Source organism: Metopolophium dirhodum, chromosome 1 (assembly GCF_019925205.1).
Source record: "Metopolophium dirhodum isolate CAU chromosome 1, ASM1992520v1, whole genome shotgun sequence".
Taxonomy (NCBI): Eukaryota; Metazoa; Arthropoda; class Insecta; order Hemiptera; family Aphididae; genus Metopolophium; species Metopolophium dirhodum.
Window position 1 is genome coordinate 93,186,688 of NC_083560.1, and position 25,728 is coordinate 93,212,415.

Sequence of the window (25,728 nt, forward strand, 5' to 3'; positions counted from 1 at the left end):
CATTGATAATAAAATATCAACGAAATAATATTATTCTACAATTAGATAACGTAAGAATGTTAAGATAACAATATTATTATGAAAAAAGTTTTACGAAGATTGAAGATCAATCATCTTAGCAGATGATAAATCACATTTTTATTGTACCTACATAATTTAATGGAAAAATTATGATTTCATATGAATATACTAGTCAGCCTTTTTGAAATTGTTAATTAACTGTAGACATTAAATAAAAGCATATGATTATTTAATCAACTATAGGCAAAATATTTAAATACATATTATTAGATATGCTGTCATGATTATCATATTATTATTTTAGTTGAAACAGATAATACAAATAAAAATTATAACAGTTAACTTATATTTGGAAACAAAAAAATAAAAATTGTAAATATCATGGAGTTTTCTAACAATCTAAGAATAGTACTGAAAAAATAATACACGATATACAAACAAAAATATGATGAAAAATATATACAAATAATTAATATTATTTGATATATTAAATAATTAAAAGCCTAAACTAAAATTGATGATGTTAATTTAGTAAAAGATGTGTTATTAAGATAAAGTAACACAATAAGGTAAATAATGCACTTTCATATAATATTAAATACATTAAAAGATACATTTATATACATTAAACAATAAAGGATTGTAACGAAAATTTGTACTTCGTAAATGAAGATTAGCATAGCTTGAATGTTATGCAATACAAAGAATTTAAAAAAAACATATATATTTAAGATAACAGTTGATGAGATAAGTAACATAAAAAAATGATTCATACATAAAAATAAATAAATTAATTAAAAAAACACTGCCTACTCTAAAATGTTTTTTTGAAAAATGAAAAAAGCAGGTTAACTAATCAGCCTTAAAATAAAAACAATACGTTAATTTACTTCTTAGAAACATTTTAAGTTTTAAAAATATGTAATAATAGTAATACAAATATTAAAATTGCATACTCTTATCATATTTATGCAGTCTTAATATACAAAATTAGGATGATTGGATAAAATATATTTTTTTGTTTCTGATTGCCAACATCTAATAGAACATTATTTTAAATAAAATTAAACGCGTGTAGTTAAGACCAAATGAGCGTTGTTAAATACAATTTGGCTTATAAACAAAGTAAATTCAATAATATTAAATTGTACAATCACAGTTTTAACATCTACAAATTTTAAACTTATGTTTATACATAAAAGTAGTTCATAATATATAATTAAATATTATTTCTAATATTATAATAAGTAAATTATACTGGGAATTGAGGGTAGATCCAATAGATCCAGTGGATTATAGCCCAATAGTATGAATTTTTAAATTTAAAATAAGAAATATTTATTATCAAGGTGGATAATTATTTTTACATCTAAGAATCAATATTTATATTAAAATAATATATACTAATTGGTTTGGACTTCAAAAAAAGAAATAAAACATACTAAAAAATACTAAAAATCAATAGAAAAAGAAAAAAAAATGGACAAATATGACAAATTTAACTCATTATCAAACATAAACTCGAGTATAAGTAAAAACATCAACTATAAATACGAATTATCTTTCATAATAAATCAGAATTTCCATTCAGTGCGTTGATGGCTATGTGAATAAATAAAGTTAATAAGTCCATTTGAAGAGTCTTGTGAAAAATACATGTACATAAAATGAATACTTGAGAAGATAAAAATAAGTTAATTTAGACCTTTGCAATAAATCAAGAATATAAAAAAAAAAAACAAAAAAAACAATATGAATATGACATTATATCACATCATTTCAGTCAACATTGAATTGTGGTCAAAACAAAAACATTGAAAATAATAAATTAGTCCAGGATTTTTTAATAAATTAAAAATAAATATGTAGGTGCTATAAAGAAAACAGAAATAGATAAGTTGCACGCATGCCATTTAAGGTATTTATTTTGTTTCGCATTAAGAGTTAGCGTATGACCTCATAAAATACGAACAGAAGCGAATCTATAATCGTTTTTTTGTTAATAATTAAATCTAACACTAAAATGATAATACAAAATAATGATTGTCCTGGACTATGAAATTAACATAAGAATTATGTACGTTTTAAGTTAAACATAGAAAGCTAAGTTGAGGACGGAGTTCAATTTTTCTTATTACGTTTCAAGTAGGAATCAGCATAGTGGCCGCCAATTCCTTGTGAATGCTGTCCAATATACATACCCTCAGGACTAAGTTCAGGTGATGGAGGAATTCCTCTTTTTTGACCACGAGCTGTTTCATGTTGATTTGACAACGATGAGGTGGATGAAGTAGGTGTCCAGATATTCGGAGCTAAAGGAGAATACATAGATTGTGGGGATGGAGTCGAAGCAATGCTCTGCATAGAGGACCATGTGGATGATGGCGAGTAACTCACAGACGATTTTTCCGGTGCAGCAATGGGACTGGCTAGATACGAATCAGTTGTTGAAGACTGAGTATTTTTTGGCCACTGTTGGTCCAAGTTAAGAGATAATGATGAACCAAATGGATAAGTAGGTGTAGTTGGAGTTGGTGTTGCGGGAGGTGTAGTAGTATTAACACCTCCATAGATATTAATAACAACATTTTGTTGTTGACTTATATTATGTTGGCCAATATTATTATTATGTTGTTGTTGTTGTTGTTGTTGTTGTTGTTGTTGCTGTTGATGAACTAACTGTTGATTCATCTGTTGTTGAGCTATATGTTGTTGAGCTATTTGTTGTTGAGCTATTTGTTGAGCTAATTGTTGGCCAATACTTTGTAAATTTTGGTTTTGATAAACTTTTTGTACAGCATCAATTTGATTCAAAGTATTATTGTTATTTGCAGTTTGTTGTACGGAATCAACAAACGCAGGATTAAGGTTGGCAGTCAAACCTCCATATCCATTAGCCTTTTGTGTTCCAGCCAAAATCTGAGCGGTTATTAGTTCTCTATAATAATTAGCCAATAGTGGGTTGGTTAAATCTGCATCAAATAATCCAGAATTTAAATGTGGTGGAACTTCTCCAACAGGTGGGCTAGGTAATAACCTTGATCCATAAGTCTAAAATAACAAAATAAAACATAATATAACCTTACAAATCAATTAATTATTTAAAAAAAAAAATTGAATTTACCTCTGGAGTAGCACCCATGTAAGGTAAACTTGTTGGAGAATGCAACATAGTCGGTGGAGCTTTGTTGTTTATTAAATGTGATCTTAGTGTTGCTATAAACATTTGCAATAAAAATCAGTTATAATACAATTAAGTTGATTAAACAACCAAACATTTTAATAGACTTACAATCGTTAAAATCTTGCAGTTCAGACCCCATTTGAGCGGCTTTGATTTGATTAAAAATAATATTTTGAAGATTTTGTGCAACTAAAATTTTTAAAAAAAAATCATAAAAATCAATTTTAAATTAATATTGTACTATCTCTATTGGGTACTTACAGATTGGATTCTGTTTGGAAAGGTTTTGCAACGATTGTTCAATGACTTCCTGCGGAGGGTCTGGCAAGAGTCCACCACATTTAGATTTACTCTGAAAAAAAAAAATTAAAATAATTAAAATAGAATAAAATAGAATAAAAACAAATATTAGATTGTTTCCACACCATTACCGGTTCGTTCAATAGTTTCAAAAACAAATTTATAGCTCTGACTCCGGGTATGTAGTATGTAATGCGAATATTATGGCCTCTCAATGTATGTCCATTCAACTCCGATTGCGCTCGTTCTGCATCTTCAGCTGTGTTATACTCCACTAAACCCCAATCTAATGGACATCCATTTTTAAGCGCAATCTAAACAATAGATTTATTCAATTTAGCATGGATAGTACAACAATAAAATAATGCTCAGTAGGTACACTATTCTACCAACATGGTCGTAGATTCTGTATAGATACTAACCTGGCAATATGGCGGGTTCACAACTTTGGCAAACACTTTACGGAATTCGCTCATGTCTCTGAATGACTTGGGCAAGTTGTCCACATACAGGCATTTGGAGTGAAGTGATTCGTAGGTAATATGACTACCGTCCAACCAATCACAAACCAGTGTCTGGTCATCGATACCTTTGCCGTCCAAACCGCATTTGGCCGTGATCGCGCACTCCTTGTTCAAATACTCGACAAATCCATATCCCTTGCTCTCGCCGGTCTTCTCACTGATTATCAGAAATGTCTTGCGCACCTCACCGTACATTTGCACCAACCGGGTGAACTGGTCCTCCGTGTAGCTGTACGGCAACCTGGCCACGCACAAGAGCATTTCGGTGGGAGTCGGCGACACTGGTATGCGCTGTCCTCTCAACACGAATTGCTTGTGGAAATCCCATTCTTCCATTCTTAGTTCCGGATCCTCCAACGTCACTCGGGCCATGCTGCTGCCGGATGTCGTGCTGATGTGAATGCTTTCAACGGGAAATTCGATTAAAAGTTTTCTGATTTCCTGTAACAAACCAAAAAAAATTGTTAATTATGTTCAATACTTTTTTTATAAACGGGTCATTATTACTATAGGTAAGTAGATATACTAGCAAAATACAAGAAGTAGGAAAATATCGATCTGATACGATTCGCGGATCTGCCTTCCATATAAAAATAAGGTATACTATATGTCTATATAATATAAACGTGTTTAGTTTAAACATTTACGTTATACATAATTATATATAAAGCCCAAACACACTTCTACACACTCGGGCGGCTGGATAAACCTGAATTCAGTCACTTTAAATTTGGGTTTATTTTATTTTATTACTCAAGTTAACTAATTGTAAATGCGATCCTTAAAGGGTGAAAGACCATAGGAAATCCGCTTAACTCACATAAGTACTAGGTACTAGAGTACTACCTGAATGATTTTCAAACTAGCTTATTATATAGCTAACAACTAAACAACCTTACATTTAACTTATCAGTTCGTGTTGTTCGAATTTGGTTGAAATATTTAATTCAACGATGTCTGGTTGTCGAGGTAGTAGTTACCTACTATATCGATTATGCTCGGAAAATTATACGACCTTCAACTGAAAAAATGTATAAGGGCAAGAGGCACTTACATGTTATCGACACTGTCTCGTGATTACTCACCTACATTAATTACTTCTAGATGTGATCCGTTTTTATTCTCTATAGGTTTAGTTGTTGTGATAACAATTAATAAATTATTTTAGCGACATGAGACACTCTGTAGGTAATTAACATTTTTTACTGAAATGGATTATTCAAATAATACACAGATTTTTTATATGCTGATTATAGTTATTATTTCTACTAGTTAAACAAAACAAGTATTGTAATCGAGACGATCGAGTAGAAAATTAAGCCATACAAATACTACAAACAAACATTGAAAAAAAAAAGCCTGTCTAACAGTAGTTAAATTAAAACGGTATTAGAATTGTTTAATCGAGTTTTTACTAACATTAACATCTCAACAAATATACAAATATGGTGTTATGTTAAAAAAATATGTTAACTATCGAACACGTGAATAGGTAAACTGCACTTCCGGTGAATATCATGCTTCACTAATTTTTTATTCGGCGCGGTGAACATTACATGGGACCATTTTACCCTAACGCATTGATTCGTCTAGCATAGATACCATATTATATTATTTTAACAGCAATAATTTTTCTACACGATTCAAAAAATTCAACAATATTCATAATAACTGCATGTCCCTCCTAAAAGGTTTTAAAAAAATATATTTATAATAATTAAAACAGTTTGGTAAGCATAACATATTAGACAAAAGTAATTTTGAAATAATTATTGTTATTATAATAATCTTTCATAAAATATTATTGTTATAATGACGAATTTCCAATGACCCTAAAATGTTATTTATGAAAAAAATAATGCAAACATCTTCATTATAAAAACCATTACAGAAACACTTCACCATGATAAGATATTATTTATCGTTTCTTAACAAATATCCAAACAAATTAAGTAAAGCCCACGACAGTAAGTTAATGAAAAATAAAAATTATACATTATTCAAATATGTGTCAGTAATGATGCAATATATAAAATCTGCAAGAATATTTTAACAAAAAATAAAAACGGTTACATCATAATTCACGTTAGTCTGTTTTTTATTTTTCAATAAAAGTACCTATGGATTTTGTATTGTTATGCTTTATGTCCAAATATTATTGAATGCACGTGTGTTGTATTGACAATTACTAATTTTTCCACAAACAATTAGAACATTTCAATATAGATATATGATACAAATATAAATATAATAATACTATACTATCTATACTGTCTCTACAATTGTTGATGGTAATTTCTGTTAAGCGTGCCAGTCAATTGCCCAAATAAGGGGTGTTTCACTGTTCTTAAGGAGACGAAGACTCTTGGAAGTGAGAACCCAAGTGACAACGATGAAACTCATTTTATAACCAGACATGAAAAATGGTGATGCGTAAACGAAAATCCACGTGCCCAACCGAAAAACGAATCAATAGAGTTATCATTTATGTTAATATGTTAATAAAAATTTAAAAGCATACGCTTCAAAAAAAAAAAAAAAAACGTAACACGATCCGAGTAGACTCAATGTTTTTTTTTTACTACATACATCACACAGTGTAGTCAAATATGTGTAAACACGGATAAATAACAATACTCGGTCATGTGTGGAAGTAATTTTTTACAAACACAAACACGTGTTATTCCATTTCCAAACACACTGTAATACCATGCCTAATATTATTATTGTTGTAACCATAAAATAAATAAACAAATATCTTATCACTTATTGATACCGAAAGTTTTTCACAATTTTGAACTCAATTCACACAAGGATATTTACAGTTGTATATTTTTAAATTTTTGTCAGTGATCTTTACGAATCGTAATAGCTTCAAACCGATGAAAACAATTTTTCTTGCGTATTGAAGTGAAATAAAATTATATTCAGTTTTCCAAATCTAACAAAAGTGTAAAATAATATTTCGTCGAATAGAAAATTTCATCAAAAATACATTTTTTTGACTACGAACCTACGTTGTTTTTTGGTAAACAAATTGGTACCTATCAATTTTATAATTTTTAAAGCAAGTGAACTTTCTTGTTCATAATCTTGCCAAGATATTTTACTAAAAAAATGATTTGTATACAATATCATTGAATATTGTACAATACTCAATGATAATATCTACATTAATAATTATCAAAAAACGATTCAATTTGGAACATTTTTTTTACTATTATTTATTTATTTTTTTGCATATTTTCAAGGTTTTTATTACATATAATATGTCATATTGTGATACTTGTAAGTGCAATCTATGTAATATACACGTATATGCTGTATTTTTAAAATGTTGATATTTTGATTTTTCTTAGTATGCTAACATTTTATAAAAAGTGAGCAAGGTGAATGACAATTTTTTTTTATAGATATATAATAATGATCTTTTGTTTTGGAAGTTTACGGAAAAACAAAAATAATAATTTTATTACCACAATACGAGTTCACGTAAAGTAAGTACCGATAAACTATGATTAAAGATCTAATACTTTAAGCGCATCTCGGGAATATCGTACATTGCCGTTTTGGAGTCACCCTCAAGGAGGTAACTCTGAACAGCGAAAAAAATACATTATCTGTAATCTGTATACAATTTATGAACACTAAACATAGACACTATTATTAGATACTATTATTGTTATTATTACGTATACGCACATAGTCATAACACAACATTAAAGTTTTACGGCTGGCAACGTGCATTATGAGCCGTTGAAGTATATAATAATTTATTTCAAACAGTCGTCATATAGTACGTATTTAATTTTTGTTTTGTTTTGTTATTATTATCGCATCTTTAGGGCGAAAACACTAAACACACTTCTCGCGATATTCAATCGCGCTGTAGCCCATTCGTATATTATTATGTTATTCCGTCCCAAATCGAAAAACAGGATTAAAAAAAAGAAAAAGAAGTGGAACACATGGCTGAATTCCAATAGTTATAATATATGCCAATTTTTTTTTTCATTTTTTCCCTTAAAAAAAACGTCTGCGATATATAATAATATATATCATTTTTTTTCCCATTTACTAAGATACGGAGATCATACAGTATACCATATACCTATAATACTATAGTCGTGACGGAGGAACTCTGCAGAGGCGATAGATATATTGTTTATTATACAGAGTGAATCATCAAGCACGCACGCGTATTTAGTAATACTTAATGAGTTATGACTAATGACCTTATATTAAAATGATAGATTTTTTTATACCATTAATTAAGAAGAAGTGTCTTGTAGCAGTGTGATTGTAATAGCTTCTATTTTTCAAATGAGAATAAAATTTGTCAGTGTTAATTATTATGCAGTCTTAAAAATGTTAATGCATTCAAACCGAAATCCGAACTATCAGTTTTTAAGTATTTTAACTTTATGTACCAAGAATAATAAGTAGGTACATGATATTTGGTTGAAAAATGTATACATAGATGATTTACGATGATTTAAAAATTGTAGAAATTCAATATATCAATATATGTTATATTATTCTTATTATTTGATTTATTCTGCTACCTATCCTTAGTATATATATTTTAATAACTCAAAAATGACTTGTTCAAATTTTTATTTAGATAGGTACATCAATACATTTTCAACAAAAAAAAAAACACCTGTTTATTAATTTACAGTAAAAAAGGTTGGTTTTTATTTGGAAAGAAGAAGTATGTACAGTCCCAGGACTTTCCCTTTAAATTATGTTAAAGTCCGAGTATTTTGAAATGAAGCCTAAGCACAAGTTTACGTATACGGAGTATAAACCTATATAAAAATTCCAAAAATCAAAATTCAAATACATGCATAATCAAAGGGAAAAAAGGGGAGGGTGAATTTGAAAAAAAAAATTGGTGAATCGCCCTGTATACATATAATTTAACAAATGCAATAGACTGTCGTCGTCCCATCACAATTATTTTTCGACGAGCATAAACATCGTCCTGCTGGCACGGGCACGATATGGCGATGCGATGTCATCTCAAACGACGATAATCGCGCAACACATATTTTAAACGATGATGGGTTATGATATAGGTAATCGCGAGAAAAACACACAGCAGCCGCGTTTAAGAATATTGGCCGGGTTCGTATAAATAATGAGCGAATTTCCTCGGTCGCAGAAACCATATAATTCGGCAGAACTACACACATGGCACACTCGCTATTTTCGTTTATCTGGTGCGCGTACTGCGCAGCGGAAACCGACCGCCGAAAGTTTATTAACGGTGTACCGCGTGAGTGGAAATTCTAATATATTATTATCTCGGCGGAGAGCGATGCAGAATAATATTACGCCGCCTAAAACACCACGAGTTATAATATTATAGCCGCGATCCGAGAATAAGTCGAATTCGAATAACGAACTAATTCAAGAGGGCACCACACTCACTGTAATAATATTAATTCACCAAGACTATTTTATCAAAATTAATTTCTGTTGGACAGTTTTCGTGATCAGAGTCGGATTTAGGGGCCAATGCCAAAAATCTACCCTTTGAAAAAAGCCATCGTATTTTTAGGTTTGCGCAATAACTTTTCTTCCTTCAACGTTTTTTTTTTATATTGAGAACCATTTTTATTTTTTTGCACTCTTTATTACGACAACCGGACAACAGACTGACAAGACGACAAATACAGGTAATACTTTACAACACAGTGCACTAGACTCTCGTCAACTGTTCATGAAACATTGCACTTTGCAGTTGTAGATAAATTGACAAACACAAATTGCTAGACCATTATAAGGCAACTGCAAGCAAGTGCAGACTAGTTCAGAAATCACGGAAATAATTTGATTTTCAACCGATTATTTACAACGAAGGAATCACCGAACATCGTATACACTAACAGAGCTGCGTTATTCGAGCTACAAACATAATTTTCTATACGAGGTTTCGCCTCCCGATATCGCCACTAAAATAATTATAAACAGTGGCGCAACAAGCGGGAAATTTTCAGGGCAAGTCTTTCTGGCCTCTGAGATCAATGTCGTAATAGAAAAATTATTACATATCTTATTTATAATGTAATAAAAATATAGTACTATAAAGTCTATAATAAACATAGAAGACGAATTTCGTCTTACACCTAGTCTATCTCTTTTTTGTTTATACATTAAAATATTAAATCATCGACGAAATTAATACCTACAAATTACGGTAAAGTATCAAATATTGGTTTTAAATGAGTAAACTATTTAGTTTGATCATTTTGAATCAATTTAAAAATCATTAAGATTAATATCGGTGAAATGAATTTAAAAAAACCATTAGAGGTTAAGCTAAATGAGCCTATCAAAGAAAAATGTCAAGTTTCATAAATGTAGTTCTCGAAAAACGAAGTATCTAACTACAATATCGAACGAACCAAAGTCAACACACAACATGATGACTACCTCTGTGAAGTATACGTATATTATAATGTAATAATATATATATTATTATATATAATATATATTTCATAATATTATACATTTATACATATTATATAGTACCTACTAATGGGGTGCCGGTGCGTAATACAGAGTTTATGAATACGATTTATCGTACAGAGCACATACACGACCAAAGAAACGTATATTATTATTGTTATTTCGTCGACGGGACGCGTATGTGACGAGTCAATTGATTGATAATAATAACAAATCTATGTCAACGAGACGACGCACGCACTGCTCTTTATGTCGGCGAAGCAAAGTAATACAGTGATTCATTCATTCATGATATATTTAATTGGTTATTTTTCTTTTTCTTTTTTAACACAACCCAACAAACAAACTCGTTTTCCATTACTTTTGCTAATGAAACGCTGAACTCGTTGATTGTGAGACAAAATAATAACAGTCATCGATATATACATCTCTATTCTATACAAAAAACAAAATGTCGAACTTTCGAAACTTTTTGTAGATACGGAGGATGATTTATCAACCAATCTAAATAACAGTTTCATACGGATCTCGTATGGCTTGCGATAACCGATAAGTGTTAAAAACATTTATTTTAACGTAATAGGGTAAAAAAAAATTAGCATCGCCCCAAAATAAATAGATCTATTTGTATTATTCTAAGAAACCGTATAACAATAATAGTATGTGTATGTCAGCGGTCAACAATAAGCAACAAGAAAGAGTTTAGAAATAAAAAACGATTAAAAACGACTAAATAGTATAAATAGGTATAGTTTTGACTTCTTATTATAAACGGCACAGTTGAAAATGTTCAATTAAATTACGTACCAGTTTATAGCTTCATAAAAAAACTATACGATTATTTTTATTTAGTATTACACGTCGCGCAAACTTAACTAACTATAATATACATAGAATATTATGGTTTTGCGTATTTTTTTTATTTTTTTGCTGTAGACCGTAAACCATAAAATTTGCATATCTAAAGCGTCGATAGTACGGTAATAATCTCAAATAATACAATACCCACGAGATATTATATTAACATGCCTATATACATAATATATCAATTTTTTATCGGGCGTAGAAACCAAGACGATAATTTACAAATGATATAACTTGGGAAACCAAGAACGTGTTAATTACGTAGAACTAAATTCCCCGAGATAAAATTATATCAAATGCGCAATTGATAATAATTACAGTGTACAGTCGAAATGTATAAATCAACGCACTCGAAAAATTGACTATGAAAACAATATAACAAACACGTTTATACAAACGTTATACAAACTACTATGGTTATTGATCAAATCTAGGAAAAAAGATCCAGACGAAAAAAAGCCCCGAAATAATAATACGTTAAAAAACACTATAAGCATTCAATGATTATGCTCTAATATTTCAATTTCTAATTATGAGTTATTTATGAATTATCAGAATTATTGATATTATTTAGAGATTAATAATTATGTAACACAACATAATAATATGTACTTTAACATAATGTATTGTTGTGCTTTAAATTAATTTAATATAATTATTCTTTTTTTGTTCTTTTATATCATATTATTTAATAACAATATTGGTAAGTACACTAAACACTATTGTTGTTCATTAACTAATCATATGAAATAAAAATATAAAATAGGAAAATAGACAAAAAAATATAGTACTTACCCAAGTTAAAAAATCGTACAACTATATAGCTTTTACGTACATGCACCTAATTTTTTTTCCATTGGACTTGAACCCGGCCAAAAGTACTTAATTTATTATACTACTTACTATATTTAGGTATTTTATTAATTAATTATAAAAGACAAATTACATATAGTACAATATGACATTAAAAATAACTAATAATAAGAATAATTAACTAATTAAAGGTTTTTTTTCTAGGACTTTTTTACCGTTTTTTTTTATTTAGGGGTTTTTTCCGGGATTTTTTTCCGAAACCTATCAATCAAATGCTCAAAATGTTTTCTAGTTAAATTTTTTTTTATCGAATTAAAATATTTAAGGGTGTAAAATTATTTGTGTGTATGTTTTTTCAGAGAAATACGACGCTAGCAAGTGATGGACAATAATAATTGTATCGCATGATATTTTTTATTCCGTTTGTGTGCAGTGGAAATAATGTAAAACCACATTTGTATAATATATAAAATAAAACATACAGAGAAAAAAAAAGCTGATATTTTACGAACCATACGACATCTATTCATGTGTATAATATTAATATTATTTTCAAAAAAAAATATTGTCCAAACCGACATAAAACGAATTTTGGGGAAAAAAAATACACAATAATAAAAAATTTCAATCGTATTCTCAATACTGTCAATAGGATATGTCCTTACAACGAAGAATCGTTTGTATAACGTACCGTGTAAATAAATGTTTGAGAAATAACGAAAAAATTCAACTGCAGGCACAACCGACGAGAGCGTTAACTCGCCCAAGGACACGAACACGGAGAACTCTGCAAGAATGAGAGAGAGAGAGAGAGATATAGTGTTAGGAGGGAGAGAGAAGGAATCTTCTCGACAACAAGTCCCTAGAGAACGGTACTTTTGTAAGACACACACATGATTTTTAATTCTAACGGTTCTTCGGCGTCAGTATATTATTTATCATGCGTGTATAAATGTATAGTATAATAATATATAATACACTATACAGGTTAGATATATACTGTGGGTACATACAATTTGTATATAATATTATACGCTACGAACATTAGGTTACGTGATTTAATATTACATATATTATCGTGTACGAGTGACGACGATAAGACGCATGCTAAAGAATGTCGAGTTTTAATAAAATAAAAAAACTATGAGGATGATGTGTAGAGTTGATGTGTCAAATCGATAAAGTGTGAATTGGGATGTTATAAAGGTGAATTAACGGTATTTGTTCGAATTAAATTAATAATAAAAAAACGTGAACAAGGATATAAAGTATATTATACTCTCTGCAAGGCTGATCCGTTGTGGATCAACTGGTGGGACGCGAAATAGGGAAAATAATATTGATTTTTAGAAATATCTACACACCGGACACGAGTCCATCGCTACATTATTATTATAACGAAAAGTGTGACTAGACGTAAATCGTAATATTTAGAAATATTTAAAACGCACGTGTGAAGTACATTCCCCATTAGCGCATTTTTTTTAAAACCAAACATGATAGGTACCTACTATTATTATGCCATGCCGTAATAATATTATTCGATTATAATATTTTGCAGTGCGTTACTTTGTCGTTTAACGTGTCCTTATCTCAAATACACGCGCAAAATTCTGGGACACGATGTTGAAATATTTTTTCTGTACTATTATCTACAAATTTTTATTTTTTTTTTTTACGTTATAATATAAAATATGATATAAATGAGGTATCGTGCGACAATAATTGCCGCAATTTGATACTTTTCAACGATTGTGATGTAAATTAAAAAAAGTCAAGCATAATACGTTTGTATTGGCGGAAAATAAGATAAAAACAATTCGTTCAGGAAATCCTACATTGAAATTAAATGCTATAAGTTACATTGACGAGTGGTTTTAATATAGAACTATAATATTATTGAAATTACCTATATTATTTTGCATTTGGTATAATATTATTGAAATTATATGTACCTACAGTTATTAATACGGTCTGATTTATCAAGAATGAAAAAAAAACTTAATTTCATTATAAACATAACCAATACCTATTTAAGCAAAGAAAGAATATTGTTAATTAGAGTGTACGAGCCGTTTAGTTTTCTCTTTTATCGTGTTGAAAAAAAATGTTGTTAATGAAAAGATGAAAACTAACGACGACGCTGTGAGAAACACAGATAAGACACACGTTCTACTTATTCAGTGTTAAATAATAATGGTAGCACGACGAGAACCAATCGGGTGGTTTAAACGTACCGCAAACAAATAACATTGAATTATTATGACAATACTGTTCATGGTAAAAAAGTAACAGTTCTATTATAGAACTGTCATGCAAACCCTAGTGGTGTTAAGTGTATTTTGTCTTTTTTCCGTAGTAACGAATCTAAGTCAATTGCCAACCCGATACGGTAGGTAAGAGCTGGTTAATAAATCTAGAAATTGTGCCATAACTTCGCACACCCAGAACAAAACGTTAACAGATTTTCAAGATGCAGTTTTGAGAAAGATATCTTTGAAATCTAGAGTTGATCACTATCGTATTATTAAAAACATACAAATACTTAAAATACTTACAAGAATGCTTTACAAAATTAAATTTTCAAATATTAAAAATACCACCTAAATATTATGTTAACTTTTAGATTTTTCAAGGAAACGTAAGCAAGCCTTATTTTAAGATGTGGTCTACACATATTGTCTTTGAGAACGAAATAAACTGAAAATATGATAGTATTGAATCCAATATTATGCTGAAATATCCAAAAATTATGAAATGCATATCTCTAAATGTTGCTGATTTGCATTAAACACCAGATTACAGAAAATTATATTCAACATAAGAATGTCACAATTCGAAATAAAGCAGTCATGGTATTTTCACTTATATATTATGATTTGTTGGATAAAATTAAAAACGTAAATAAATGGCTGTTTTACTTTGTAATTTAGAACCAAAATTGAAAAATGTAAGGAAATATCCCAAAATGTATAGATGTTGTTTGGTTCTATAGGTGTGTGATTCGTCATTGAACCTTATTCGAAAACGACGAAAAAATGTGTACACAATAATATTTCGACGAGTGGTGGAAACCGAAGGTCAGGCGCCGTCTCAACGTTGTTGGCCTGAACGGAAGAATCAGATACGACTCTGTACGGGCGACAAACGCGATTTGCCGGTCCGCCATCACACTAGGGGACAGAACACATATAATAGGGATTAGGGGTTGTTCTCAGAAACCACGATCATTGAACACATGCAGTGCTTTTCGTGATTTTCTCAACGTAATAAATTATACACCATCTTTAAATAAAAAGTATAATACCATAAGACTTGTCGTTATTCTCATATTCTTGTATTATTCCGATCCCTGCTCGGGCGGACGGTGTACGTGCCTGTACCTGTTCGGGACCACCCCCGGACGAACAGTGCGACGGTTTATATTATATTATACAGTTAAATATAGTGCATGTCATGGTGTTACCATCACTTCGTTATGTATTTATATAATAAATATAAGTATATAATATATTACCTATTATGTACAAGTACGTTATTGTTGTGTTTACGGTAAGAATACGGATTATTGTTCGGTCGAAATTCGGACAGTTTTTTTTTTTTTTGTAGTTATTTCAATCGAATGGTACACGTCTGTGTAATACGCGCGAAAACGTGTTTACATTCGATATTGTTCGTATTATATTATATTATGAATTTTCAGCTCAGTCAGTATAACGATATTCGCGCGTTTAACACGTACGGACGGACCATGACCGAAAAAAAAATAACACGCGAAAATAAACGAGCGGCGATTCGACACAAGATGTGTTATAAATAATTTGATTTCCGAATTTGTACCGCTCGAATTTATTTTATTTAAACACAAATCGTTTGAATTACAAATTGAACAATTAAAACGAATCGTGGAAAAAACCACCGAAAAAAAATCTTCCCGCAGGAATACAACTCTCATGGTTGTTGTAATGTTTGAATAGAGTAAGACTATAGTCGACATTGTGATACAGACAATTTAAGATATTGTGGTTTTTTTTCGAATATAAATTAAATTCTAATTTTTCTTTTATCTACACAACAAGCAACTAATAGTTAAACGTAATATGAGTGATATAACTAGGTAGTAGGTATACAAAAATTTTAAATAAATTAAACTGTAGATACTTTTTTCAGAACAGTTCATACAATATTATGTCGACATTTTTATCATAGTTGGTTAATACAATTATATTGTAATTTATTGAAAGGTCTATTCAATAAAAAGTGTATTTCCGTTTAGTGTACACACTACACTTGGTAAAACCTTGTCCAACAACTAAAGTTCATTCAGAACAATTACATTTTTGTATTTTTTTTACTTTTTAAATTATTATTTCTAATATTTAATTAATCGCAAAAGTAGAGATTATAACTTCAAGTTAAAAGTGACGATAAATTATGTCATAGTAAATTGTTATTTGTACGTGGATATTGGATAAACATACTTAATATCCCATTTACAAAACAGTATATTAATATAATATTATGCATATTATAAATATAGTTCTACATAATATTATAACTATTATGTCACCCGCATGGGTTTTCATTACTGTGGAATTTTTCCTTATACCGAATACCGATTACATGTACCTACCTATCAAATATCGATTACGGTAAGTATATAGACACTAAATAATAAATATGACTCGTCATAATACAAAAAACAGGGTTGAACTGTTAGGGTTCTACAAGCCACAACAAACAAATTTACATAATAGAGTTCGAATTTTATTATTCTAATTTCTAATAAATTGTACTTCCATTTATCATTATCAATACTGTTTTGAGTTGTTTTACGTTAAGGGGATTCCATACCGTGATTTTCTATTTTTATCTAACACACGCGTGACATAGGATTTTTGACGAATTCTATGCCAAACATATCAATTGATCTAATGAAGTGATAAGAATTCTGAAAACAGATTTGAATTCGTCGTCAAGTCTACTTGAAATCGACTTTCCCACAATTTTGATTTTAGCTTCTCCAGAAATTGAAATACAAAAATGTTTAAATACTCTCTTTTAATATGACATTTTCTGGAATTTGGGGGATAATTTCAAAACTGTGGGAAAGTCGTTTTCAAGTAGACTTGACGACGAATTCAAGTCTGTTTTCAGAATTCTTATCGCTTCAATAGATCAATTGGAATGTTAGACAAAAACCGAAAATCACGGTATCGAATCCCCTTAAACCGAAATATGTCCACGTATCTACTGTCTCATACCAATCCGAAACTAGAAAGACATATTATTATTAATTATTATATTATATAATACATTATATTATATATTATATATTACATATATTATTTACTATGACGGTTTGAATGGATATAGTATTTTTTATTGAAGTGTAATATTATAACGGACTATAGAATTGAATCAATCAATCGATTCGTTGACGTAAATAATTGTTGTTTAAAATTTAAATGTAGGAATATTAATTGACGCAATTAAAATGTTTAAAGCGAATAAGCACATCACGTTTTAAATTTTTAGAGAATTATATTATATTTCTATCATAGGTAATCAATAGGGTTATCCGAATTCTTCGATTTCGAAAATACGACTCTCTGCAAGTATAAATTGAACATTAAATACACAATAATGTATTATAATTAAACTTGTAAATTATAATCAATAAAACTGCAACTGTTCTGGGCCATAAATTGGTTACATCGAAATATTATTAGATTTAATAGCATTCCAATGAAAAATGTTAAGTTAACGAGTAACGACATCGTCGAAACAATCAACAAGACGATATAATAATAATATTAATGCGCAGTTGAATGTGTACTTAAATTAATCATTAGCAAAACAAACACATTACATACCAATCGGGAGACCGGAGTAGCCCTAAATAATATAATATTATATTACGGACAGGTAATTTATAAGCGAGTACTGCACCCACTTGAATAAATTGCAAACATTTCAAAATAAATCCTTAAGAATAAGCCCAAAATATGCTTTATGGCTCGTAAGAAAATAAACATAATATACAAAGACCTCGATATTCCAAAACTCAAAGATCGCGTTAGCTGAAGCTTGAAAATGTCTTCAAGTCCATAAATGAGGTATCGCTTCAACACCACCACTCATCGACGCTCAAGACTCTGTTCGCATGACTTAATTATTTAATAACTTCGGTACGACGTATAGCTACCAAAGTCTTTTGTTACAATCACAATTTAATATTAATTGTCTTTATAGGAAGGGGGGCGTATACGGGGTGGTTATTAAAATATTTAAGAAATTTACGATTTTTGGTTTTCGTTGACCGGGTTATAAATAGCGTTTACAGGTCGGCTTTCTTCTGCAGTACCGTTCGGTAGATTTAATAATATAATATTATTATGTACAATATACCTGGTATGTATAATATGGTATAATGGTAAATAGGTATATAATATTATTATGTATTATGTAGCCCAAACCACACGCATAAACGGCAAAACCGTTATTTGGCGACCACCACCGCCGCCGCCGCCGTCGACATTATTCGCTCTGGGTCAACCGGCCGGCCGTACGTTGTACGCCGTCGGAACGACGATGAACCGATTCCTCGAACGATTTCTTTACCAGATATATAATAATAACAATAACAACAGCAATTTAATAGTAATATTATAACATTATATTATTATTATTAAATTGAGCAGTCCGGGTGAACGAACCAACGGTACACGAACCGTTGATGATATTCCAATGTCGATTTATGTATTTGATATAACACATTATCGTGCGCGCACATACTAATAATAATGATGACAATACTATAATAATGGAACGAATATGACATATTATGGTTAATAATAATATGTCATTTAGACGCGTTCTCTAGACCGTGATTATTTAATACATGTTTTTTTTTTTCACGACGAATTCGCACGGTCGCAGTCAAAACGCCATTAGCGAGTAGCGACGACGCGCACGTCTTCGACCGACCGACCAAAAGAAGAAAATAATATGATGGTAACGTTTTTTTTAAAAAAAACCGTACAAAACTACAAGACACAATGGACGGACACAACACGCCATTATTGTTGTATTATTATTATATTGCCGAAATCCGATCGAACGCGGGGCCAACAAACCGCGAACGCGGTAGAAGTTTAAGCGCAGAGTTCTTATACTCGTATTATACATACCACAACCAGACGGTACTCCCAAGTGGCTCGGAAGACGATGTGTGAAAAAACCAATACTAAAAACGACTTACGAACTCGTACGTGCGTTTCGGCGTCGCAATAACGGGAATTCGAAACTATGTAATATAATTATATTAATATAAGGTGGCCAATGGCCATATTAAAAAAATCTGGAAATACAAGACGAAAATATAACTAAGAACGGAATGCTAATGAAATAAATTAGTTTAAAGTAGCTTTTAAAGAAAAAAAAATATTTATTTATATCGTTTAATATTAGTTATTAAATCCAACATAAAATTGTTAAATAAAATTAGAACACGATAGTATATATTTATAAATAAATATTATGTTTTATATTATACAGAGTGGCGAGTGCATTTTATTTTAAAAACAAATATTTTTGTTCAGTGATCTCGGGTTGAAATGGGGTTTTTGGAAAGTATACTAAGGAATACTGAAATACACATTTTTAAACGATTTTTAAATTGGAGGCCTATTTTATTGGACGCATACGCATATATTATAAATTGTATTTTTTTTAATGTCAACACCTACCTCTAAAACCAATATCCACTGATTTACAAGTTCATCCTGTTTATAAGTCTCTTTTGGTGAGACAAATACAAATAACATTTTTTGTTTTACGAGACCAGTAGCGTAACTAGGGCTAAAATGTCGGAAGCTACAGTTCCCCCTAACATGACATGAAAAGTAAAAGGTGGGCGTTCCATATATAATTAATAAAAAATATAAAAAATTATACAAAAAAAACAAATATTTATTTATTTAAGTTTTATTTTACATTTCTACACAATAATAATAAGATTAATAATAATATTATACCGTCTGTATCAGTGCATATACTGTACAGTTGTGAATAATAATCGTAGTAAAGTGCCGACATAAATCGTTTCCTTAAAAGCAAATACAGGCATACATTTACCATATTATTTATCATAGACAATATAAAATAGTTATACATTTAAATAAAAATGTAATAATTTAATAATTTAATTTTTTAAATAGAATATTTTATTTTGGAGAGGAGGGCTATTACAAGTTGTACAGGTGCTATCTGGATATAATTCTGAAATACGGTAAGGCCGCTTTAGCATGATATCTTTAGTCTATTAGAATTATTATAACAATATTTAATACTTCTTTTATTATACAGATCGATAACTACGCATTCCTTCGTATATTTAATAATATTATAATACGCTTTTCTCTAGCGTTTTTATTTTGCGCGAGCACCGGGTTTACTGCGTATGGGTTTGGATTTGAAAATAAATAATAAAACAAAAAGGTATGAAATGGGTTTTTTGTTGTAGTTGAAGAACTGGTTTTCACTGAATTAATTTAATAAGTTCCAAAATAGACCATTAAAACGAATGATTGATTGCGTTTTAAGACTACGTAAGATTAGTTAATTTAAAATATTTAAATACCAAGTTTTTTGTGACAGGAAAACGTCAAATTCGAAAATTGATTAATCGACTAGTATACCAATGAGGAAAAACTTATTGGAGAAAAAACATACATTAAAAAATTAGCATAGTAATATTGTAAAACCAAAACCAACCACCGTGAAAAACTAACTAAACGCCAACTAATGAAAAAAATACAAACAATGGGTATATGGGTTTATATTATGCACATTGCATGGTATAAAAACGTATTTCGGTATCTATAGATCTTGTATGTAGATTTTATATCATATAATGTTATTATTAATTTTAATAGTGTTATAAAATATTATATAATTAACGTTTAAAGAAATACTAATTTAAAGTACATCACAATAATTGTTTTTACAAACACATAAATACAAGTTATGACCGCGATTAAAAGTAAAACTTACTTTTTCTTAATCAGCGTACTATCATCTTATATAATTATATAATATATGTAGTACCTATGCACACTAATGAAACATTTGAAATAAAAATACTAACGGCATGTAATATAATATCTTCTATACAATTCTTTAGATACATTTAAAAGAAAAAACATTGTACTTAGACCTTTATAAATATTAAATCGAGAGAAAATGGAGTGCAGTGTCAAGAAATAATTCATTTACAAGTGCGATTATTTATTTATAAACAAAATGGTGGTAATATTAATAATATTATAAGCGCTTTACGATGTTATTGTAAGTTGTAGTGGGGTGTATAATATACGGCGTGTGTCATATGTGAACGGTGAACCATTTCGTCTCGCCTCTGTTAGTAAGTTATGCTCACCATTTTATAGGTCAATTTGTGCCTCGGGGCAAAAGAAGCAAAGAATAATAATATATTTCGGACAACCCGTGGCCTCCGCCACGGCTCTGTGGTAGGTCATTGGCGTACATTGACACACGCCGAGTAATTAATACAATATGATAAATACGCGCGAAACTTTAGTGTACTCTCTGTGTACAGTACGCATATAGCACCGACAAAAGTCATTTATTTCCTGCGAGTCCCATTAACCTAAAAAAAAAAAATCGCTGAATGAATTTAAAACGCCCGAATACAATGAAGATTGTACTCGAGAAACCGCACACGCGCACAATGGGTGTATAAAAATAAAAGTTGGTGCATTTTTCATGAACTATATTATACTGCACCGATAGACGCATTAATACAATAATTAAAAAAAAAACAAAAAGAGCCAACACGGTTTTATCACAGAGCAGCAAACGCACACCGTAGCCCGTAGGCATATGACAAATCATGTAACGATTATTGAACGGTGTAAATAAAGTATAAACCGATATTATACAATCCATCACAGCAAAAATGTAGACAAATTCAAACACTATTGTTCTAAGTAGAAGACATCACGGGAAACGAAATAGAGACGTTCGTTGGACTAACAACTTGGATATAATATCACAGAAACGAGTAAAGCAATTACTTTGAGCTGTATATTATCACGAGAAGAAAACTATAGTAAATAGTAACGTATTAATAGCGCAGCAAACCAAATGGCGATAACGTGCGAGAGAACCCACAAACGCAACGAGTATGTTAATATATTATTATGATAAAACAATATGACGACTTATTGAAGACATGGGAATCATCGTTGTCATTATACTATTATTTCAATGAAACATATTTAACCGATCAAACAAATTAGTCGATTCGCGTAATATTCCACCGTCCACTTGGCTAGTTGGTGGGAACGAAACGTTGCATATTTTTACACGTGTCAAACTGGTTTGGCTGATACACCTAAATAACCGGAAGTGCAACGACACCACACACAACAGGAATAAAATGTAATTTTCTTCCAGTTGAATACGAGAAACAAAAAATACGTATATGGCAAACCCCTATTTTTTAAATATAGGCATACCCGGCGTTTATAATAATAATAATAATAAAGTTATATCAATCGTACTACCAAGCCAAGATCGAATCAGAATACCACCAATGAACGAGGAAATCATTCTGCGTTACTCCTCCTAGACCCTATCTATAGTGTGTAAGTAAATTTACAATCATCGGAGGGGATGGCGTCTCTTTTAAAATAATTTCTTACCAATATCTTTTGTTTTGCTCATTTTTGATGTGTCCATAAAATAACAATTTTAAAGGTGGCTTGAGTAATGAAGTCAAATACGAAGTTAAACTTTAAATAATGTATAATTTAATACCTATGTACAGACTTAATCAAGCTCAAACGTCTCTCGTTTCAAACAGACTTGTTATTCAATATTGAAACATATTTTTTAATATTATGTAAAATAGACATTTCTCGCTTTATGTACAAGACCCAATCCATGTATTTACCCTACGCAACGATCTACCATATTATGTCTCTGTTTAAATTGCATGGCAAAAAGTACCACCCTAAATTTCTTTGTGGGGGAGCTTGAGCCCTCCAAAGTTTCACCCCGAGTCGCCTGCCCATACCGTCGAACATCCAAATTCGTTTGGACATTGATGAGTAGAGTAAAAAAGATACAAAGCCATCTACAATTTTAGCGCGTCATCGACCGTGACCGCTGAAAACTGCGAGCCGATGTCATATTGCGCCGCGCCGCACACGATATAGGTACGATTATCTGTACATTTCGTACATAAACGCCGGCCACGATCGTCGGAAGATCGTGCAAGACGACCGTCGATTGGGGGGGGGGGGAGGGCGGCGAAGAGGCTTTTCCTCCGTCAGCGGCAGCCTTAACACGGTAATGGGGTGGGGAGGAGGTGGTATTCTTTGCACGGTTGTCCATTGTAACACACACACACACACAAACACACTCATAGTGCAATAACAACAACAACTATTACTATTACTATTTTACTACTACTATTACTAGTTGCTTACACGCACACGAGCGCGCAGAGTATTAACAACAACCGGCAGTGGTGGACACGCAAGTGTAGTGCCCGTGGTACTGAACTTGGCGGACCGGTGCCATTGACCGGCGACGGTTTCAAGGTTCCGCCGCCGCCGTTGTTCTTCGGTCGCCGCCACCGATGCCGCCGCAGCAGCGAGCTGGCTGCTGTTACTACTACAACTACTACCACTACCACCACCACCACCACCACCGCTGCCGCTGCGGCCGATGACTATGACTATAATAATAATAGTAATAATAATATTATAGTATAACCACTAAGCAAGAGAGTAGTAACCGGCCGTCGTCAACGGACCATAAGAAACGCGTTAAATATAATAATATTATTTTATTCTCTCCGAAAAGAAAAAAAAAAATTATTTAATATTTTTTTTCGACGGTAGCGACTGAGCCCCCTCCCACCTGTCACCCACCATGGTTGTCGTTTTCCCCGTCCGCGTTTTATACACGGTTGAACCCGCCGCCGATGCGCCTCGAGTAGTATTTCGTTACACCTCGCGCGGTCGCCGGTATAGTCGACGTTCGTCGATTCAACAGGTGTAACGGCGGCGGGGGCGATGCGCGCCTTTTGTGCGTCGTCGTCGTCGTTATTATTATTGTTACAGTAGGCATAAATAATATTATTAAAACGATGTTGTGTGTGCACGATAATAATACCCATGGTCGGCGGTAGAACGTTACTCGAGCTAAGAAGGGGGGGGAAGAACACAAAACGCCAATTTTCGCGACCTTCGAGGCGGAGACTGCGAAAAATTGGTTAGGGTGAACCTCGTTCGCCGCGCAAGTCTACCGGAGAATATACCTATGCCGTCAGTGGGAAGACACTCAATATGTACGCATTTTAAAATGTTTGTAACTCAATATTAAAAAATCAAAAAAAAAACCCTTGTGTGGCAATGAATGATATTTTTACCTTCATAATCACTTTAATCACTTAGATCGATTCACCCTAGTATTAAAAATAACAGGGTAAAACGGATTCTTTTTAACGTTAAATTTACATTATTATGCGTTGGTAAGACTATTATCAGTTGTCACATGGGTACATCCCTACAGAATAGTTAATAATTACTTAAAATATGACCAGTTACAAAATTTTTAGAGGAGAACTGTGCTCGAGCAGAGTTTTTTTTATCATATTATAAAATACAATAGTTATATGAATTAAAAAAATTAAATTATTTTAATACTTATTGCAACCACATAAAAAATAAAAAAAGTCAGTCTACAAATTTCAGTAAATTTAATTTTATCTAATATTATTCTAATATATATAATCTTTAAACTATAGTGAGAATCCGATTGTTAACAGAGACACACGTCATACTGGTACGAACAACGAATGACGTCCTTTTAACAACGATTATTTTTAAATTTAAAAATGAATTCACCAATTACATATTACACGACGCCCTCGCACACACACGAGCAACCGATTATTGGGTTAGCGGCGTACATGATAATTAGATTTTTTTATTATTTATGATGTGCGTTGGGTACATTGTCGTTTATTTGTACTACGAAGAAAAACCCCGTTACGGCAATGAGATACACGAATATTATAAAAATCATTTTATATTATTATAATATTATGCGCATGTCATAATGTACGGACAAACCGTATGACTGTCTTACAATAATATAATTATTATTACGATAGGTAACCTTGTGGAGGCGAGACGCAGCGTGGACACGTGGTATACTGGTATTATAATTTTTGCATTATTTGCATCTGATATTATCATAACGCCGCGGAAATAATAATACAACTGTGTCGGCCGACAATTTAACGTGAAAAACTACATAATGCTTTTAAGATAGCCAATGTATATTCTACATACTCTATACACTAGTCACTAGAAATTTTTACACCTTGTATTATAAGCGTACTCGATATTTTATTTGTCAAATAAACCAATATTTGAGCATCATATAGGTACGTCCTATGATAATAAATTATTAATATTATTAAGGACATGAAAGAGCATACAA

At 31.1% G+C, this 25,728-nt stretch overlaps 1 protein-coding gene across 2 annotated transcripts in view; it reads right to left on the reverse strand.

The window, feature by feature from the left end:
- Window positions 1-326: 326 nt before the first annotated feature.
- Window positions 327-25,728, reverse strand: part of LOC132936011 (ribonucleoprotein PTB-binding 2-like) — a 32,701-nt gene continuing 7,299 nt past the window's right edge. The window contains exons 2-7 of one of the 2 annotated variants that reach the window (XM_061002664.1): window positions 3,928-4,470; window positions 3,631-3,819; window positions 3,467-3,557; window positions 3,314-3,394; window positions 3,146-3,237; window positions 327-3,072 (exon numbers count right to left, since the gene is read on the reverse strand). In XM_061002664.1, coding sequence (XP_060858647.1) covers window positions 2,143-3,072; window positions 3,146-3,237; window positions 3,314-3,394; window positions 3,467-3,557; window positions 3,631-3,819; window positions 3,928-4,470 — 1,926 coding nt within the window. In that variant the 3' untranslated portion in view covers window positions 327-2,142. The remainder of the gene's footprint in view (window positions 3,073-3,145; window positions 3,238-3,313; window positions 3,395-3,466; window positions 3,558-3,630; window positions 3,820-3,927; window positions 4,471-25,728) is intronic. The other variant, XM_061002665.1, reaches the window with a different exon arrangement.